Here is a 15,985-nt window from a genome sequence, read left to right on the forward strand (position 1 = left end):
TGTGGTTCGGGACTATTCCCACCTCTAGTTCCCACCGCTGCAACTCCTGCCAAGCCAGGATCTACCTGTTTATTAAAACCCAACCAGTGAAGGTAAAGTTTGTCCCGGGGGAAAGTTAAACTGTCATTGGATCTCTTTGAAGGTCGTGATATTAGTAGTGAGACAACTCAGTAAAGGGCTGCTGGGCTGCCGTAATATTACGAGGGCGTAAAGCTGCCAAAAGAAATAGCTAATTAGGCTAGATGTAACGGTGATTCTCGTTGGTCTTCGTAAGAAAGGAGTACCGTTGACCTGGCAAGCAATTAATATCCTCTTATGGATATATTAGTGATAAGAAAATCATTCTTTAATATTATTTACTGTTGAAACGATCGGTCATGGTGTTATGACTAATTGTAATTCGTTTCACAGTGCGAGATATAATTTTCATTAATTATGTGAACTCAAGCAAAAATAATGCAAGAGTTAAGAGTTAGTTCTGTTATCAAAGACTGGGGCTTTGAAAGAAAGTCCTTCCCTTTGAAAGAGTATTCTTATCGTTATTACGAGTATTACACAATGGGTTGCTAATTTTTAATTGACAGGTTGCAAGTCACTATTGACATTTAATTATAGGGAGACGTAATCATTTTAGGAGTCAATAGAAAAGAATATTGTGTTTTATTTGTGTGTGAAACTTGTAATTCATGTTTTTTTTTAATTGTTTACTCCAAATTATGTTTCTACGAAAACTTTCCAAATTTTTTGCAAGAAACATATTTTTAGACGTCGACTCTACTAGTATTTAGGATATTAGGTAATTCCAAAAACTCATGAGCACAAGATGACTGTACACGTAATTATTCACGTGCAAAAATACATAATGTTGAGTTGGCTTCCGTGAATCGGCGCACACGCATGTAAACACGTCTGTGAGTTTAAGACAATGTTTGAAAGGAAAACCTTCTAAATTATTGGCTGATAAATAAATTTTTATGCCGACATAAATGAATAGAATTAATTACCTACCTAGAGTCTAGACAATTACTTATTCGCCTATTCAATATGACGTGAGGTACTACAGGGTGGAAACGATAAGTGATCTCACTCGATTATTTCTAAACTATACAAGATATCGAAAAACTGATTACTTATCCTGAAAGTGTTTTACGAGCTCTTTCAAACGGTATCAATGATATGCTACAGAATATACTGAATCTATCCGAAAATTTAATGTTTCTAGGTTCCACCCTGTATATTTTATTTTTTCATCTTAATGTTCTCATTAATTTCGTTAAGTCCAATGATTGAACTTTCCCCCGGGACAAGCCTGATTTTGTTTTACTCGCAGTCAAGCTGTAGATCCTAACTACTCAGGAGTTGCAGCGGTAGGACCAAAAAGTGGGAATAGTCCCGTTTAACAGATAGGTACCTACGCAGTCAAGTAATTTTATTCATTGCATGTTTACTAGCAATACACTTAAAAGTTCGACATTAGATGAGCCATCAATGTTTTTGTGCTTCGTACCTATTCAATCTTAATCCAAGGTCTCCTCTTAATATGCAAATGCGAATCTAGGCATTATGAAATAAAACCGTGCCGTCACGTCTGGGATATTCAGACGACAGCACGTCAAGCTAAACACAGTGGCATCTTATATCTTTGTAATACAGGTTATTTTGCAACTAAAATGTATAGTATGATGTAGGTACGTGTGTCTGTTCATCAAGATGCAAGTTTTGTGGAACGAAAATAAATTAGTTTCCCAACGTCATATTGTGTGTGCTCTTCATCCGTGTAGCCTGGTTATGTCGTTAGATTTGATAAAAATAATTGACGAGCGACGGCGTGCGAGTTCGCCGCCAGTGTTTCAGAATGTTGCAACAATGGTACAATGTCTTCGATAATATTGCTTGTAATTTATTGTCAACTTACTGGTCATTGCCCACTGTATTAATTAATGTTTTAGTTTAAAGTAGAGGCACGTAGAGGGTGGGTACGACTTGTTTCAAGAAACAAAAAAGCTTGTGTGTTATGTCTGTACGACGGAGGTTACGTCAAATTGAGCTACTTCCAGTGCCTCTTTCCAACTTTGTTCTAACACCGCTTTAAGTATAGACACAATGGAATATGCACCATTTCTTTATCAATAAATTGGTTTTAATCCCGCTGTCGGATTTCCTGGCGACTGTCTTCGCTAAATCTGTCACCCTTGTTCACACATATCAGTTTCTAGGGATGAGTGATAGAGATAGATATAGCCAAAAATACGGACGTCGTAAGGAGTAGCCCTGCTGGACTATTTCAAAGCCCGCTCCGATTTCCACGGTAGTTCCCTGGCTCGTGGCCAAGTGACCGGCATTTGGCTGAACTGGGATTAGTAACTTTGGTTAACTTTCTTTTAGTTAATAATAATAAATAAGCTCCCGAGCGTCCCGCAAATCGAGATCAAAAAAGTGACATTTAGCTAGTAGATGACCTACATTGAACTTTCCCACCAAACTCATTGACAGGGGGGCGCCACCATCGTTCAACTATACAGGGTGTTAGGTAAATGGGTATGAGCCGACACTAGCCCATGTTAACATGGGCATATAAATGGTATGGCGAAGTCAGAAATTTGATATCATTTTTTTTTTAATTTTCATACTAAATAAATGTTATAAAATCCTATTTGTATGAAAATTTAAATAATTAAAATGAAGATATCAATTTTCTGACTTCATCATAGTACCATTTATATGTATGTATGCCCATGCTAACATGGGCTAGTGTCGGCTCATATACCCATTTACCTAACACCATGGCAAAAATTGGAATCAGCGATCTGGTATTGACCGTGGCGCCCCCTGTCAATGTCTCGAGTGGGAATGTTCATTGTATTGGGTCTATACGAGTATTATTTTATTACCACAGAGACCACAGAGTACGCCTTCATTTTTTTTAGGTAGGTAGGTACTTATTATGGTAGTGTTACAAGATTATTTTATTTCTTGTTTTTCATATAACTTTTCTTTATTCGTGTTTTTATGTAATAAAAACTACAGAGGTTTTTATTTTCTACAATTTCATCATACGCATATAGCGCCATCTATTACAATCATGTTGCATTAGACAGTAGAATAGCGTGCTTTACAAGGAACCATTTAAGTATGTAATTGGTATTGCGTAGTATAGATGGAGCTTACAACATTTTTCATTATGATTAGAAAATACATAATAAATTATTATTCTTTTTAATTAATTAAATCACGTAATATAATACGGCCTTTTCTCTTGTAAATATTGATAACATTTTACTAATTTAAGAGTGCCATAAGAAATGTTCGGCATAACATGATTAACAAAATCATAATGAATAATGTTGATGGAAGGTAAAACTTCTTAACGTTTAGGAGTTGAAGAATAATTATTTAAATATTATAAGACACGTACACATACAGTTTTTAAAGTAATGCAAGTGTTTGCATTAGGTAGTCATTATCTCATGATGATGAACTGACAATGAAAGTTACAAATCCTTAATACTTGTTGTAGTGGGATATTATGTTGAGGGATATTTTTTTAAATATTTTTGGTAACGTATGGTACGGTTTTCACCAGTAGATAAGTGATGAAGAAGTTTTAGATATCTAGGTGTGTAATAGGTAGGTGGGGTATAATAAGTAGGAGATAAACTTAGGTTTTCTTTATTTATTATCCACAACAAGAAAGCTTTTGGTCTGCATCTTACTTGATGAAAAGCGATGATCAGAAGACCGAAGAAGGTTCACCCGGAATCCTCAACCACAGAGGAACTGACTATCTTACCTCCAACTGCCGGAACAAAACAATTAAGTTAACATTGGATAGATAATTAAATAATATTATAAATACATATTTTATAATATGATAAGTTTAATTCAGTAAATTAAACAGTAACGTTTAAACCTACCTTTCAATAACCTTAAGGATTCTAGCAACAGAATCTCATTGGATTGATGAAGCCTTGTCGGGTAGCCATTTCTATTAAAAAGTATTTTTAATCTCTTTGCGTTTTTAAGTCTTCAGACTTAGGTATGCCTTTGCTCTTTGATCGATAAAAGTCAATTAGTTGCACCAGGGTATTTCTATGAATTCTCATATTGAATTTTAAACGATTAAAGTACTTAATCTACTTTCAACATGAATTGCTTTTTTTCTTTTTCAGTTGGACGACGCGACCTTACAAATTTTCAAGGATGGTGACTACGGACCGTACCTTGACCTTGACTCAACGCTGGGTGAGCAGGAGGAAGAAATCGAGGGTCTTCAGGACAAGTAAGTTTCTGTAAAACATTTAATAATCATTTTTTATAACATTTTGTTTCATAAATAATTACCTTTTAAAAAAAATAAAACCGACTTCAAATGCGTGAACACAAAAAAAACTAAAAATTAAAAATATTGCGTATAAAAAAGTTCATCCCCAATTTTCCACCCTTAGGGGTGAAATATTTTCTTCAAATTCTCATGAAACCACCCTTTTGATAATACCTATTCAACAAAAAAATAATCGTTCAAATTGATTTATAATCGGCGGAGATATTGCGTATAAAAAAGTTCATGCCCAATTTTCCACCCTTGGGGGTTGTTTTTTCTATTATTAAATTTAAATGGGACCACCCTTGAGGTATTACCTATACGCCGAAAAAAGATTTGTAAAAAAAAAAAAAAAAAAAACATACGGGTCGAATTGAGAACCTCCTCCTTTTTTGAAGTCGGTTGAAAAGTACGATAGACGCATATTTGTAAAACATGCATTGGCAGGTATACCTTTTTTAGTGCACTTCTTCCAGTCGGTAAAAACTAGTGTTGTACGCTAATCGATTGACATAATAATCGAGGCCAGAGAATATTAATAACAGTAACGTTTATCGGTATTTGATACATTAGGAAACATTCTAATATTTAAATTACCTGCTTACCCGAAAGCGCATTTACTTAAACAACGGCTTCATTTCATACGTAGCTAATTACGTCGCACAGTGTTTTTTTTTTCACCCGAAAAAGTGACATTCTGTTTTTATCACTAATATCCAAAGTTTAACTTATTTTTAATGTTAGACTAAAACACCCAGGTGACAAATAGCTATAGATTATTAAAAAAAAAATATTTTAGAAAATTTATTTTGTACTGGGTCAAACTACAATTTTATTATTATTTAAAGAAACGTACACACTAAGCTTCTCTTTGCATTGCAGGTAGGTAGGTTGGTGTATGGCGAATATTATTGCACCTATAATTATTTAAAAGTAGTTATAGGAACGACAGTATGATTATTTTTTAAATTAAAGAAATTATTATTTTTCTCTTTTTCTACGCCGAAGTAGAATCTCTGCTTAGGTCAGATAAATTTCTTAAAATAAGTTCTATCAATATTAGAGTTAGAATATTATAGAAAAATTTTCTATAATATTCTAACTCGGCCGCAATTTTGAGAAAAAATAGTTTTTCCAAAATGTTAGGATTGTCACAAAAAATGACCTTACGTAGTTCCACTTTCTTTAGGGTTCCGTGGCCAAAGGATGCTAACGGGACATAATTAATATTATGCAAATATAAATACCACTCCTGATGATCAAGAGTAGATGACCCAGTACAAAATAAATTTTCTAAAATATTAAAAAAAAATCTATAGCTATTTGTCACCTAGGTCTTTTAGTCTAACATTAATAATATAATAAGTTAAACTGTGGATATTAGTGATAAAAACAGAATGTCACTTTTTCGGGTCAAAAAAAAAACACTGAGCGTCGTGCACAGATTTAATCAAGGTAATTTGAATAGTTAGGGCCGAGTTTTGTTACTTCTATATTTCATTTCAATTCTGAAATTTAACTTGCCTTTATTTTATAAACACAAGGAGTGAAGAACGGCGGATTTAGAGAGTTCTCTATAGTTAAAATATTTTTATAACTTTAAATCAACTCGCAGATATTGGAAGTACCTATTGGCTCCGTGCACGATTACAGCGCCAACTAGCGTCCACAACTTTGTGGGCTCTGCCACATTGACATTTAGGTCGTATATTTTTGTGAAAAAATATCGAAATGAAAAAATAACAAATATTTTCAACTAATAAATTGTTGTGATACGATTTGGGTGGAAAAAAGGTTTTGAAATCATTTTGGTCATTCAAATCAAATGAGGTAAGTCCAAAAAGTGTGTTTAATTTTGATTGTGTCAGGGTTTGTTTACTTCATTTATAGTTGTAGTTTTACAGTAAAACAAAAAGAAAAAGCTACTTTAACGGTTTCATTATATAACAGTAAATATATTTAAATGTTTCTGTATCGCTAGTAATAAATTAAATATCGTTTTCAGATCGAAATGAGTATCGTTTTGAAGACCGGGTTTGTGAGAGTTACAATATCAAATTCCAACCACAAACCGTATTTAAAGGAAAGTTGTTGGTATTGGCTGGACAAGTCCGAGATGTAGAAGAATTAAGAACAAAACAAGGGCAGAGTTCAATAATTCACGCTCTCATCATAAGGCAAACATCTGTGCACAACAACTACTGTGACTCATTTTTGTACTACCACGTTGTATAGTTTAGTTATTTCCAAATTGTAAACGGCTATTAAAACAGCCCTATCGAAATACAGTCCACTCTTTTATTTAAGTTCCCAGTAGGACCCTTTTCATGCGATTAATTAATGATATTAAAATGTATTATGTAGAATCGCTTTGCCATTGACAGATACATCTGATGACAGAGCTAACATTATTTCTACTTTTGACCACCATGAGCGCTGCGATAGATTATGTCCCCCCCACCTAGTACTTCGCACCCAGCGAATACCTTCAATCAATTTGTCGTTCAAGGAGACAGGCTGATTATGAGATAGATTTTATAGGATTTATTCCACTCATCAGCTGGGTGAACCAATTCTGAGGTAAAGATAGGTCTCTGCATTAGTCGAATTTTTTACACCTGGGTGATATGGTTTCTAGGAAGACACCAGAAAATCTACTTTTTTCACCCAGATAATATCACACAGGTGAACATAATGGAGAAAACTTGACATTAAATACATAATATTCGATTCTCTAATCCCGATTCAGTAACGCCCGTATTCACAAACGATGCTTGCTTAATTGAAGCAGCAAATCGAACGCACAGCGTTGAATAGAGCTCTGTGATTGGTTCATGTGTCACCCTGTGCGTCCACGCACACTGTGAGATCTCATAGTAATGTTTGTGAATACGGGCGTAAGACTGCTCAAAGTGTTCAAGCTCCACTAACTAAGCTGACTGTACATCCTATACTGATACTGCCAATGAAAATTATGCCCCCTTTAGTCCCGTGAGCGGCACTTCCTGCAGGGACTCAACGTTATTTAATAACTGACGCGGAAGAAGAATGCATCATTCAATCAGGAGCAGGGCTGAACATGTGCTGAATTTTACCATTACATCTCCACAGATTAGTTTTGGGAAGTTTTTAAATCTGGAAGTAAGATCCTTTTCAGATTTGTCTGTCACACTAATGACTTCATGAGGGCTCTTAGTTACTTTTTCACGAAAAGGTAGACAGTATAATTTCATCTCTTTCTTCTTGACCGTCATAAGGTCATTTAATTTTAATCGCCACTGCTGGAACACGATTTTTTCTAATTTACTAGAGGTCTTGCTAGGGTTTCTGTTTTCTTTGATAAGCATGTTCAAATACGTAATACCGATTAATTGGATTTTTCATGAATTACTTACAACTTATCCCTAAATACGAGTAAATTGAATTTCTGAGTCTTTGGGAAAATTTATCTTGTTATGGGGTATCGTTATTGCTATAACATCTGAGAATACAACCCTAGTGGCAGACCACAGGCCGACGCGTAACGAGCCCTTTAAAGCTAGGCTAGCTAGATTTCCACGGAAATCTAATTGATAACGCCTATAACGTCAAAAGTAGGTAACTGGTAACATCATCATTATTTTCTTGTTGCACAATTTTTATTTAGGTACTTATTTTGTGTGCTTCCTCTTCAGACCTCCGGATCAAGACGGTCCAATTTTTCACCACGGAGGAGTTCTACCTTAATACCTTTCTGTTTAATTATTACACCAACATCATTAATATTTTTTAATTTTTATCGTGCGTAGATCAGGTCATCGTACGAGATCCCAAAATAGTTTGCACTGAATTCGACACATGTAGATTTATTCAGGTTACTGTTGACCGGGTAATCCAAGACATTTTGTATGTGGTTCCATGCGAATTCTTATAAATTCCATTTGATAAACATGAGTGGAGGAATAATTTGGGCCTAGTTGATGGACGTTGAAACCTGTATGGCAACTGTAATTTATTTTTGTAAGACTAGCCTAAGACACCTATGATATTATTTATCATTTATTTATTTATATCAATCTGCTCCTGACTGTGACCTTGGTACCTATATTAATACTGCTAGGTGGTGTAGACCTTATTGGACGTACATCGGCATGATTCTCATAAAGATGATAAATGTAAATATAGGTACCTTCCTTAATGGTGTAACTTCTCTTAAACAGACCTTGGTCTTCACTATTGAGGTCTGTATGTATGTATTGGAAGTCATGCTCTGCCTGTATAGGAGTTTCAGCAATGGAAACAAGAGGTGTCTTTAATAAAGCTTTAGTTTACATTTGACTTTCAATATATCAATTTAATCCTTTGACTAGCTTACATATTATAGAGGTCACCGGGGTTAATAGGTACAAATACAAAACAAAACTACACACATTACTTTAGTCGCGTGCGCTTCCGAAGCAATTGAGGGCTCCCAGTCGAAACGTGTTACACCTATTTCCGAATAAAAAGTAAGCAATTTCTAAACGAAAATCTGATTTGCTGTCTATGTCTACAAACATAAGAGCAAAATGTTCGAACATTCGTTTCTTTCTACGTTGGAAGGTCATGGTTTAAGATTCGCCCAAACGTGCGCGATGGCGATGGCGATCAGATGTCGTGTATGATTAACTAGCGATCGCGATCGCGTGAATCTCATTTTACCCCCTTAGGGGTGGAGTTTCATAAAACCCTTTCTTAGCGGATGCCTACGTCATAACATCTATCTGCATGCCAAATTTCAGCCCGATTCGTCCAGAGGTTTGGGCTGTGCGTTGAAAGATCACTATGTCAGTCTGTCAGTCAGTCAGTCACGTTTGAGTTATATACTCGTATATATTTAGATTTGTTTGTAGCAATGACTTCACACCATCGCCATTGCCATCGCTGCCGCGATCTGCCCGCGTTGGTTTGGTCGAAGCTTTACGATTAATGTAAATTGTTTCTCTTCAAGAAAATAATTAATTTACAAAGAAAAAAGCAGACAAGAACTTAAAGCTTACATAGGTACCTACCTCAAAAGAGAAATAATTACTTAATGCAGATGAGGTTTACACGTTACTTATTAAAATAACTGTCAGTTTAGGCAAAATAATTAAAAACCTTTACCTACTAGCAACTTTAAATAACAAGGAATTATGGATTAAAATCTATTGTTGTGGCCAATATCTATGTAACTGTTAAGACTATTATGTAAATATATTTGTATTCGAGTAAGTAGTTATGTGTTTGAAAAGTAGCCTATTATAAATGTTATTTATCAAACTTAAACATGATGACGTTGAATCTTTTCCAAACTTTATAACACTAGAGCTATTTCGTAATAGTTCGATATATTATGTAGAAAGCCAAGAAAACTGATGAAGGCGAAATCGTGAGTGTTTCGCTAACAAATGTTTTTTAACCTGAGTTTCAATCGCGATGAGCAGAATGCAGCAAAAACTAAGGTTTCATTAAACAATGAACTAATACTACGATCATGGTGCTTATACAGTGTGTGTTTTCTTTGGAACATCTCTAAAGCATTCTAGTTGGTACCCATTGCAAATTCAAAGTAAAAGCCTAAATTTCTTTATTTTCGTACACTATTAAATAATGCTCTTATAGAATAAATAAAATAAAAACGTTTTAATAAATAGAATAAAAGTTACTTATCTACTTTGTGACTGTTTACTTTCCACTAATAATGAGCTACGCTTTAAAAAATTGAAAATCGACTGTTCTCGGTTATACGTTTTAAAGACGCCGACCAATTATGGTCAATTAAAAAAAACATATCTGAAATCTAGGCTTAGCAAGGGCCTTAAAAGCTAAAAAAAGGTCTAGGTGAAAAGCTCCCTTACTTTTGTGTAAAATGTTTTTCTTTCAAATTGGAGTTGCCAAATTTAAAAATGGGCTAATCCGATCCGATTTGCGACTAGTGATGTGCTTGCATCTGATGCTTGGTAATTATGTTATCGCATTCAATTGAGCGCGCGTATCCTCAGTCTCATCCAGACGACGTCCGGGGACGGAGCGCGCCCTCGAGTTCAAGCCCGGTGATAGCAAAACAACCTGTAAGTTCGTAATTTTAAAATTTACTTCTATGTGGCAATTAAACATAAATATCCATGATAACAATTTCAAGGCCAAAAAAGTTTCATGGATTTTTTTAACGAATCCAAAAACTTGAAAATGAGGGTAAATACGTTCGTAATGTAATGGAGGTTCAAATTATTGAAATTAATTATTAGACATTGAACCATTAGTTAATTTGATTATACATGCAACTGTCCAAAATTAATCCTAGATAATATCGAGTACAATGCTCGGTGCAGCCTTGATCTTAAACCAGGTGAGTTAAAATAATACGAGTATATCTTAGAACAGGTAATGTTCATGTTTCCTTTATTATTGTAATTATTTTATGGAAATCTGTTAACAATATTAAAGCTGTAGTGAATTTATTCCATCGGGTCAAGGAAAAATCATGATTTCATTTCCAAATAACCCGGTAGGCTATCACCTGTTTGTTTGTTTACTTGAACGCGCTAATCTCCGGAACTACTGGTCCGATTTGAAAAATTCTTTCAGTGTTAGATAGCCCATTTATCGAGGAAGGCTATAGGCTATACAACATCACGCTACGATCAATAAGAGCAGCGCAATAATGAAAAATTTGGTTTTTACGCGTACGAAGTCGCGGGCACAGCTAGTTCAAATAATAATAATATTGTATGAGATGGGTAGGAGTTAGAACATCCGGCGTAGGACTATACTGGTCATTCAGTTCTGCTAAATAGGTACCTTAATAAAGGTAGGTGTTAAAGTATCGACGTGTAAAATATTTATGATCATTTTTTTCATTACAAATAAATCTTTAATCAACAGCTCAGCCTAAAGGCCAAACCAACGCGATCACACGCGATCAACCGGCGTGCAGCGATGGCGACCAGAAATGCATTGATCGCCATCGCTGCACGCCGGCTGATCGCGTTGGTTTGGCCAAACCTTTAGTGGCATCCGTTTCTGTTAAAAAATGTGGATATTTTTTATAGGTGTATAATTTTCAAAGTTTTTCTTTTGTGTATCAGCTACCCAAAAATTAATTTAACTAAGATTTTTGGTTTTCATTTTTATACTTTAACACCTAATATTCATGTTTTTGTTCCAAGAGTAATTTAATTACTAAATTACTCTTGGAACTATTTTTAAATCAACTTTTCATTCTTTTTCATAGAATGCACGTATAGTAGTGTTTCAGTGTTTGGTAAAAGGAATATTGTTCAGACAATCTTAACTTACACAAAGGCTAAAGGTTTCCATTTAACCTTTTTAAATGCATTTTTCTTTCTTTTATATTGCTGAACAATGGTAATTATGATACCTACCTACCTATTTCTAGTCTAAGAATGATAAAAAGCTTCTTTTGATAATTTTATTTTTTACCGTTACTAAATGGTTTTAATTTATCAAAATCCGTTCAGTAGTTTTGTGTGAAAGAGTAACGAACATACATTCATACAAACTTTCGCATTTATTAAAAACATTGACACAATTCGAATTTGAGCGCGCTTCGAGTGTCGAGGGGGTTGACGTTTGAACCACCCGCTTTGAATCCGATGCTTACGGGCATTTATCTCCGCGGAATACATAAAAAATCAATAGAACTGAAACACCCACGTTATATTGGTGACATTAAGAAATATTTTACATTCGACATTGGCTGAAATAAACCTACCAGAGAGGTTTTGTTGTCACTAAACCAAAAATTCCTGTCGTATTTTACAAAAGCACTCGCAATTGCAACGGGTATGTTACATATGCAAATCCGTATAGATGCACCTTAAAAGCCTTGAACTTGTGCTTAGCTGCCTTAGGTATAAGACAACGCACTATATTGGACCAATGAATAATATTACGTGGTATTACTAATTCAACGGCCTCACTGAGGCTTAGTGCTTCGAGTAACCAAGCAAGTTCCTTAGTAAACGGATAGACGTCTCAACAAGAAGGAGTAGGCAGGTACTTATAGTTTTAACCTTAGATTAATAAAACCTAGATGGATAGTCTTCATACAAACGCTTCGTCAAGAGTGAGGCAAAAATCTTATGTCATTAGTGTCAATTTTGTTGGGGAGTGTAGACAGTGAAGGCGATTTTCCCGAAAGTAGGGAAATTTTTAATACGTTTTTAATTTTTTTTTTATGCATAACAAGGCAGGTATTTGACCACAATCGCACCTGATGTTAAGTGGGATGCGGTCTAGATTATTATATGATTATGGATGGATTATTTTATAATTAACAAAAACAAAACGCGTCATGTACTTACTTATTTATTGAATTCAAAGTACCTACCTAATAACAATAAGATAAATCGACTTAAAAGTCTCGATTTCATAAAAAAGGAAGTGTATTTGTACGGCGAACAATTGGGAAATAAATTTTCTTGTTACTGGTATCATTCCCGTATTTAATTTTTGAAAGCCAAATTCAAGCAAAATACGCGTCGAATTGTAGTACTTACTTATGAAATGTAACACTGGTCACTTTCTTTCGTTTTTCTGGTGTATTTTAGACACCCTTTCACAGCACAAACCGTTTTAATTAATTAAAATTCGTCGGACGTGTTTACCAATTTTTCACTTTGACAGTTCATGTGACGTTTACGGGTGAGCCGTGCCGGCTCCCTAAAAACTGCCTCACCTTTCGTGCACTGACTATCTATCTAGGTTTTATTAATCTAAGGTTTTAACATTAGCTAGCGGCGCTTCTAACTTGCCAAATGTTTGTTTCGAAGTGCTGGTAGGGCAAAAATATAATAATGAGATAAGAAAAGGCTAAATAGTCTAAGTAATCTAACAAATAAATATATTCTTGAAGTTTGATTTTGTCTAACTTATTAGTAATCTGTGATGCGTCTAGGCCTTATTTTGGGCAGTTGCAATGTGTTTAATTTGCGATAGACGATTCAAATAAAACACAGGCTGTATAAATAACAGCATTGTCAATGGCAGGGAAAATGAACTCGCTCACACGCTCGGAATCCTCCGAGACGAGCGTGGTGGGCGCGCGCGAGTTGAGCATCAGCCGATCTTCGTTCGATTCGGGAATTGCGGACGACGATGGACACGTGAAGTCAAAAATCGTCTCCGACACCGAAGATGATATTATTATGTCCGATGCTGAGGATTTAACGGATTTCGAATTTGACTTCGGATTTGAAGAGTAAGTTGTACAAGGCTCTGTGTTTTTTTATCTAAAATTGTGTATAATTTTTCCAGTTGTTGGGATCGTCTTCTCTTCTATCTTGAAGGATTATTTATAGATTCATCAATGACAAATCGTTACAATTACAATTTATTTTCCAAAACTAACTAAACTGGTTTCTATTCCTAGGATTATGCATGTCTCTAAATACTGAAATTACTAATTATATCATTTTATTACTTAATTAGCTAAACCAGCAGAAAAATAGTCAAATCTTTCCAATTATTTAGCTAGTTCATGAAGTAGACTGTGTTATAATTCTAACGCCATTAATTTTGAATTAGGTTACCCAATTTTAAATTCTTTATTATATTCGTGTATGTAATCTTAATAAATATTAATCTTAGGCATCTTCACTTTTAATACGGAAGTTCTAATTAATTACTTGATGCCTTGCTGTTATTCTGTTTTGTCATTGAAATACGATTAGTTATTACAAGACATTGTTTACAAAAAATGGAATATTTTTAGAAGTATGTAGTCGTAGTTAGTTTAGAAGAAAAGGAAGGAACTAAAGTATAAACCTACCTTCTTCTTTTGAGTTACGAAGTAAAGAGGACAGAAAAAGTTTAAAACCTGTTAAAATGCACATCACAGACCGTGCAATAACTTGCATAAAATATGGCATTGACATAAAAACTAACGATACAAATCTAAGGAAATTTATATAAACTGACATTGAAAATGTTTAATACATTTTTGATTGTTTAGTCAAAGCCTACCGTGTTGAAAGGCTGCTCGTGCAGCAACGTATTGCAAAGATATTTTCATGATATTTTTGAAGTATTCGGGCGAGTGATCAGTGCGTTTTCGGAAACAGTTTAATAAAACATAATTATTATAATTATACAGGGTGTAAACAGGTGGCAAACACGTAAACAATAATTTCAGATCAATTTTGCTGATTCATATTTTATTAACTGTATTGTTCCTGTATTTTCGAGCATCCATTTATTGTATTTCCTTAGAACTCTATATTTTGATGATTAACCTTCGTTCGGCCAAATGACGTCCAACGCTGGACAAAGGCCTCCCCCAAACCCTCTTAACCTTATTCAAAAATGTTTATTTCATTAGAAAATGAATCATTTTTATACGGAGTAAAAAATTTATTATTTAATACATGACAAAACCCCGTTTGGATATTTTGCTATTTACCAGGAAGTGAAGTTTTAAGTTAAATTATATTTACAAAATTTTAACCAAAATTTTACATTAGGTACATGTCAAATTTTGGTTTATTCCCCGTGATATTTGGTGATTAGGTTTATTCCCCGTGAAAGTGTTTGAAAATCCATCTTCTGTATTCTGTATTTACACCTTGCATTCTGTAGCATAGTGAAGGGATTACAGATTCATGGAAATCTATACTCTGACTTACATTACATGGAGGCTGAAAGGTAAATGCTAGCTAAGTTAATTTATCGGCACAATACCACTGAAATATTAGATTTCACAAACATTACTATGAGGTCTCACATTGTGCGTGGATGCACAGTATTGCACAGGATGACACATGAAACAATCACAGAGCTCTTAAAAAAACTCATAAAACTCATTTGTTTTTTCAAATAGGCTTTTAAAAAGCACTTTTAACACGTCCCAGTACTAACCCTACCACTGCTTCGGGACAATAAATGGGCCAGTGCTGAGAAGAAGCAGCGCAAGAAACTCAGTCACTATTGTCAGCCTCATTTTCAGTCTTTAAAATATACAAATTATAGTCATAAGTATTTAATATTCAATGCTGTGCGTTTGATTTGCTGTTTCACTTATAGCAAGCATCTTTGTGAATACGGTCGTTACACATTTGTAGGCTGAGCCTTATGGTTGCGCTTATTTCGACTTAAGGGTAGTAGGTACTTAACAATTAATAATTATATTAGTTTGATTATTCATTTCGACATCAATTTTTATCGTTTTATCAGAATTTATAGCTTTTTTGGAATATAATCACTGCAGCACTAAAATCTCTTAATATACCTAATGTAAACATCTCATGTATGATTTCAATGTCTGTCTAAGTAAATAAAGATTTTTTAATGTTGATAACCTGAAGGTTACGAGAAAACAAATGATGAATAGACCCTGATTTTTCTTTTCTGCTCTTATTAAAATGTGATGTTTATTAATAATGTAGTACATATGTTATTATTCACCCATTAGTTTATTTGCAGGGCATCAGTTCCAAAGTCTGGCTGAGTTAGGTAGTTTTCATGTTCATTTTAAAAACATGTCACCGAAAATTTTGAGAGTAGTTTGATTTATTAAAGCCCTCTATGAAAGCCAAAACTTTGAAGCTCCGAATATACGTATCTTTTGACGTGCTTTAACAAGTGCAGCAGTTACCCCACGTTGGATGTAATCAGAATCGGCCGCGTTCCCCTTCTGACCCTGAC

The 15,985-nt window shown here is 34.5% G+C and overlaps 1 protein-coding gene across 7 annotated transcripts in view; it reads left to right on the top strand.

Moving 5' to 3' along the window:
* LOC114351443 (Formin homology 2 domain containing) overlaps positions 1-15,985 on the top strand; it is an 87,417-nt gene that overhangs the window by 59,619 nt on the left and 11,813 nt on the right. For 6 of the 7 annotated variants that reach the window (XM_028302657.1, XM_028302658.1, XM_028302660.1 and 3 more), the window contains one exon: positions 4,170-4,279. In XM_028302657.1, coding sequence (XP_028158458.1) covers positions 4,170-4,279 — 110 coding nt within the window. Of the gene's footprint in view, positions 1-4,169; positions 4,280-10,323; positions 10,393-13,333; positions 13,545-15,985 lie in introns of those variants that run through there. The other variant, XM_028302662.1, reaches the window with a different exon arrangement.

The sequence above is a fragment of the Ostrinia furnacalis genome, unplaced genomic scaffold (assembly GCF_004193835.3).
Source record: "Ostrinia furnacalis isolate ACB-3 unplaced genomic scaffold, ASM419383v2 OfSCF1144, whole genome shotgun sequence".
NCBI lineage: Eukaryota > Metazoa > Arthropoda > Insecta > Lepidoptera > Crambidae > Ostrinia > Ostrinia furnacalis.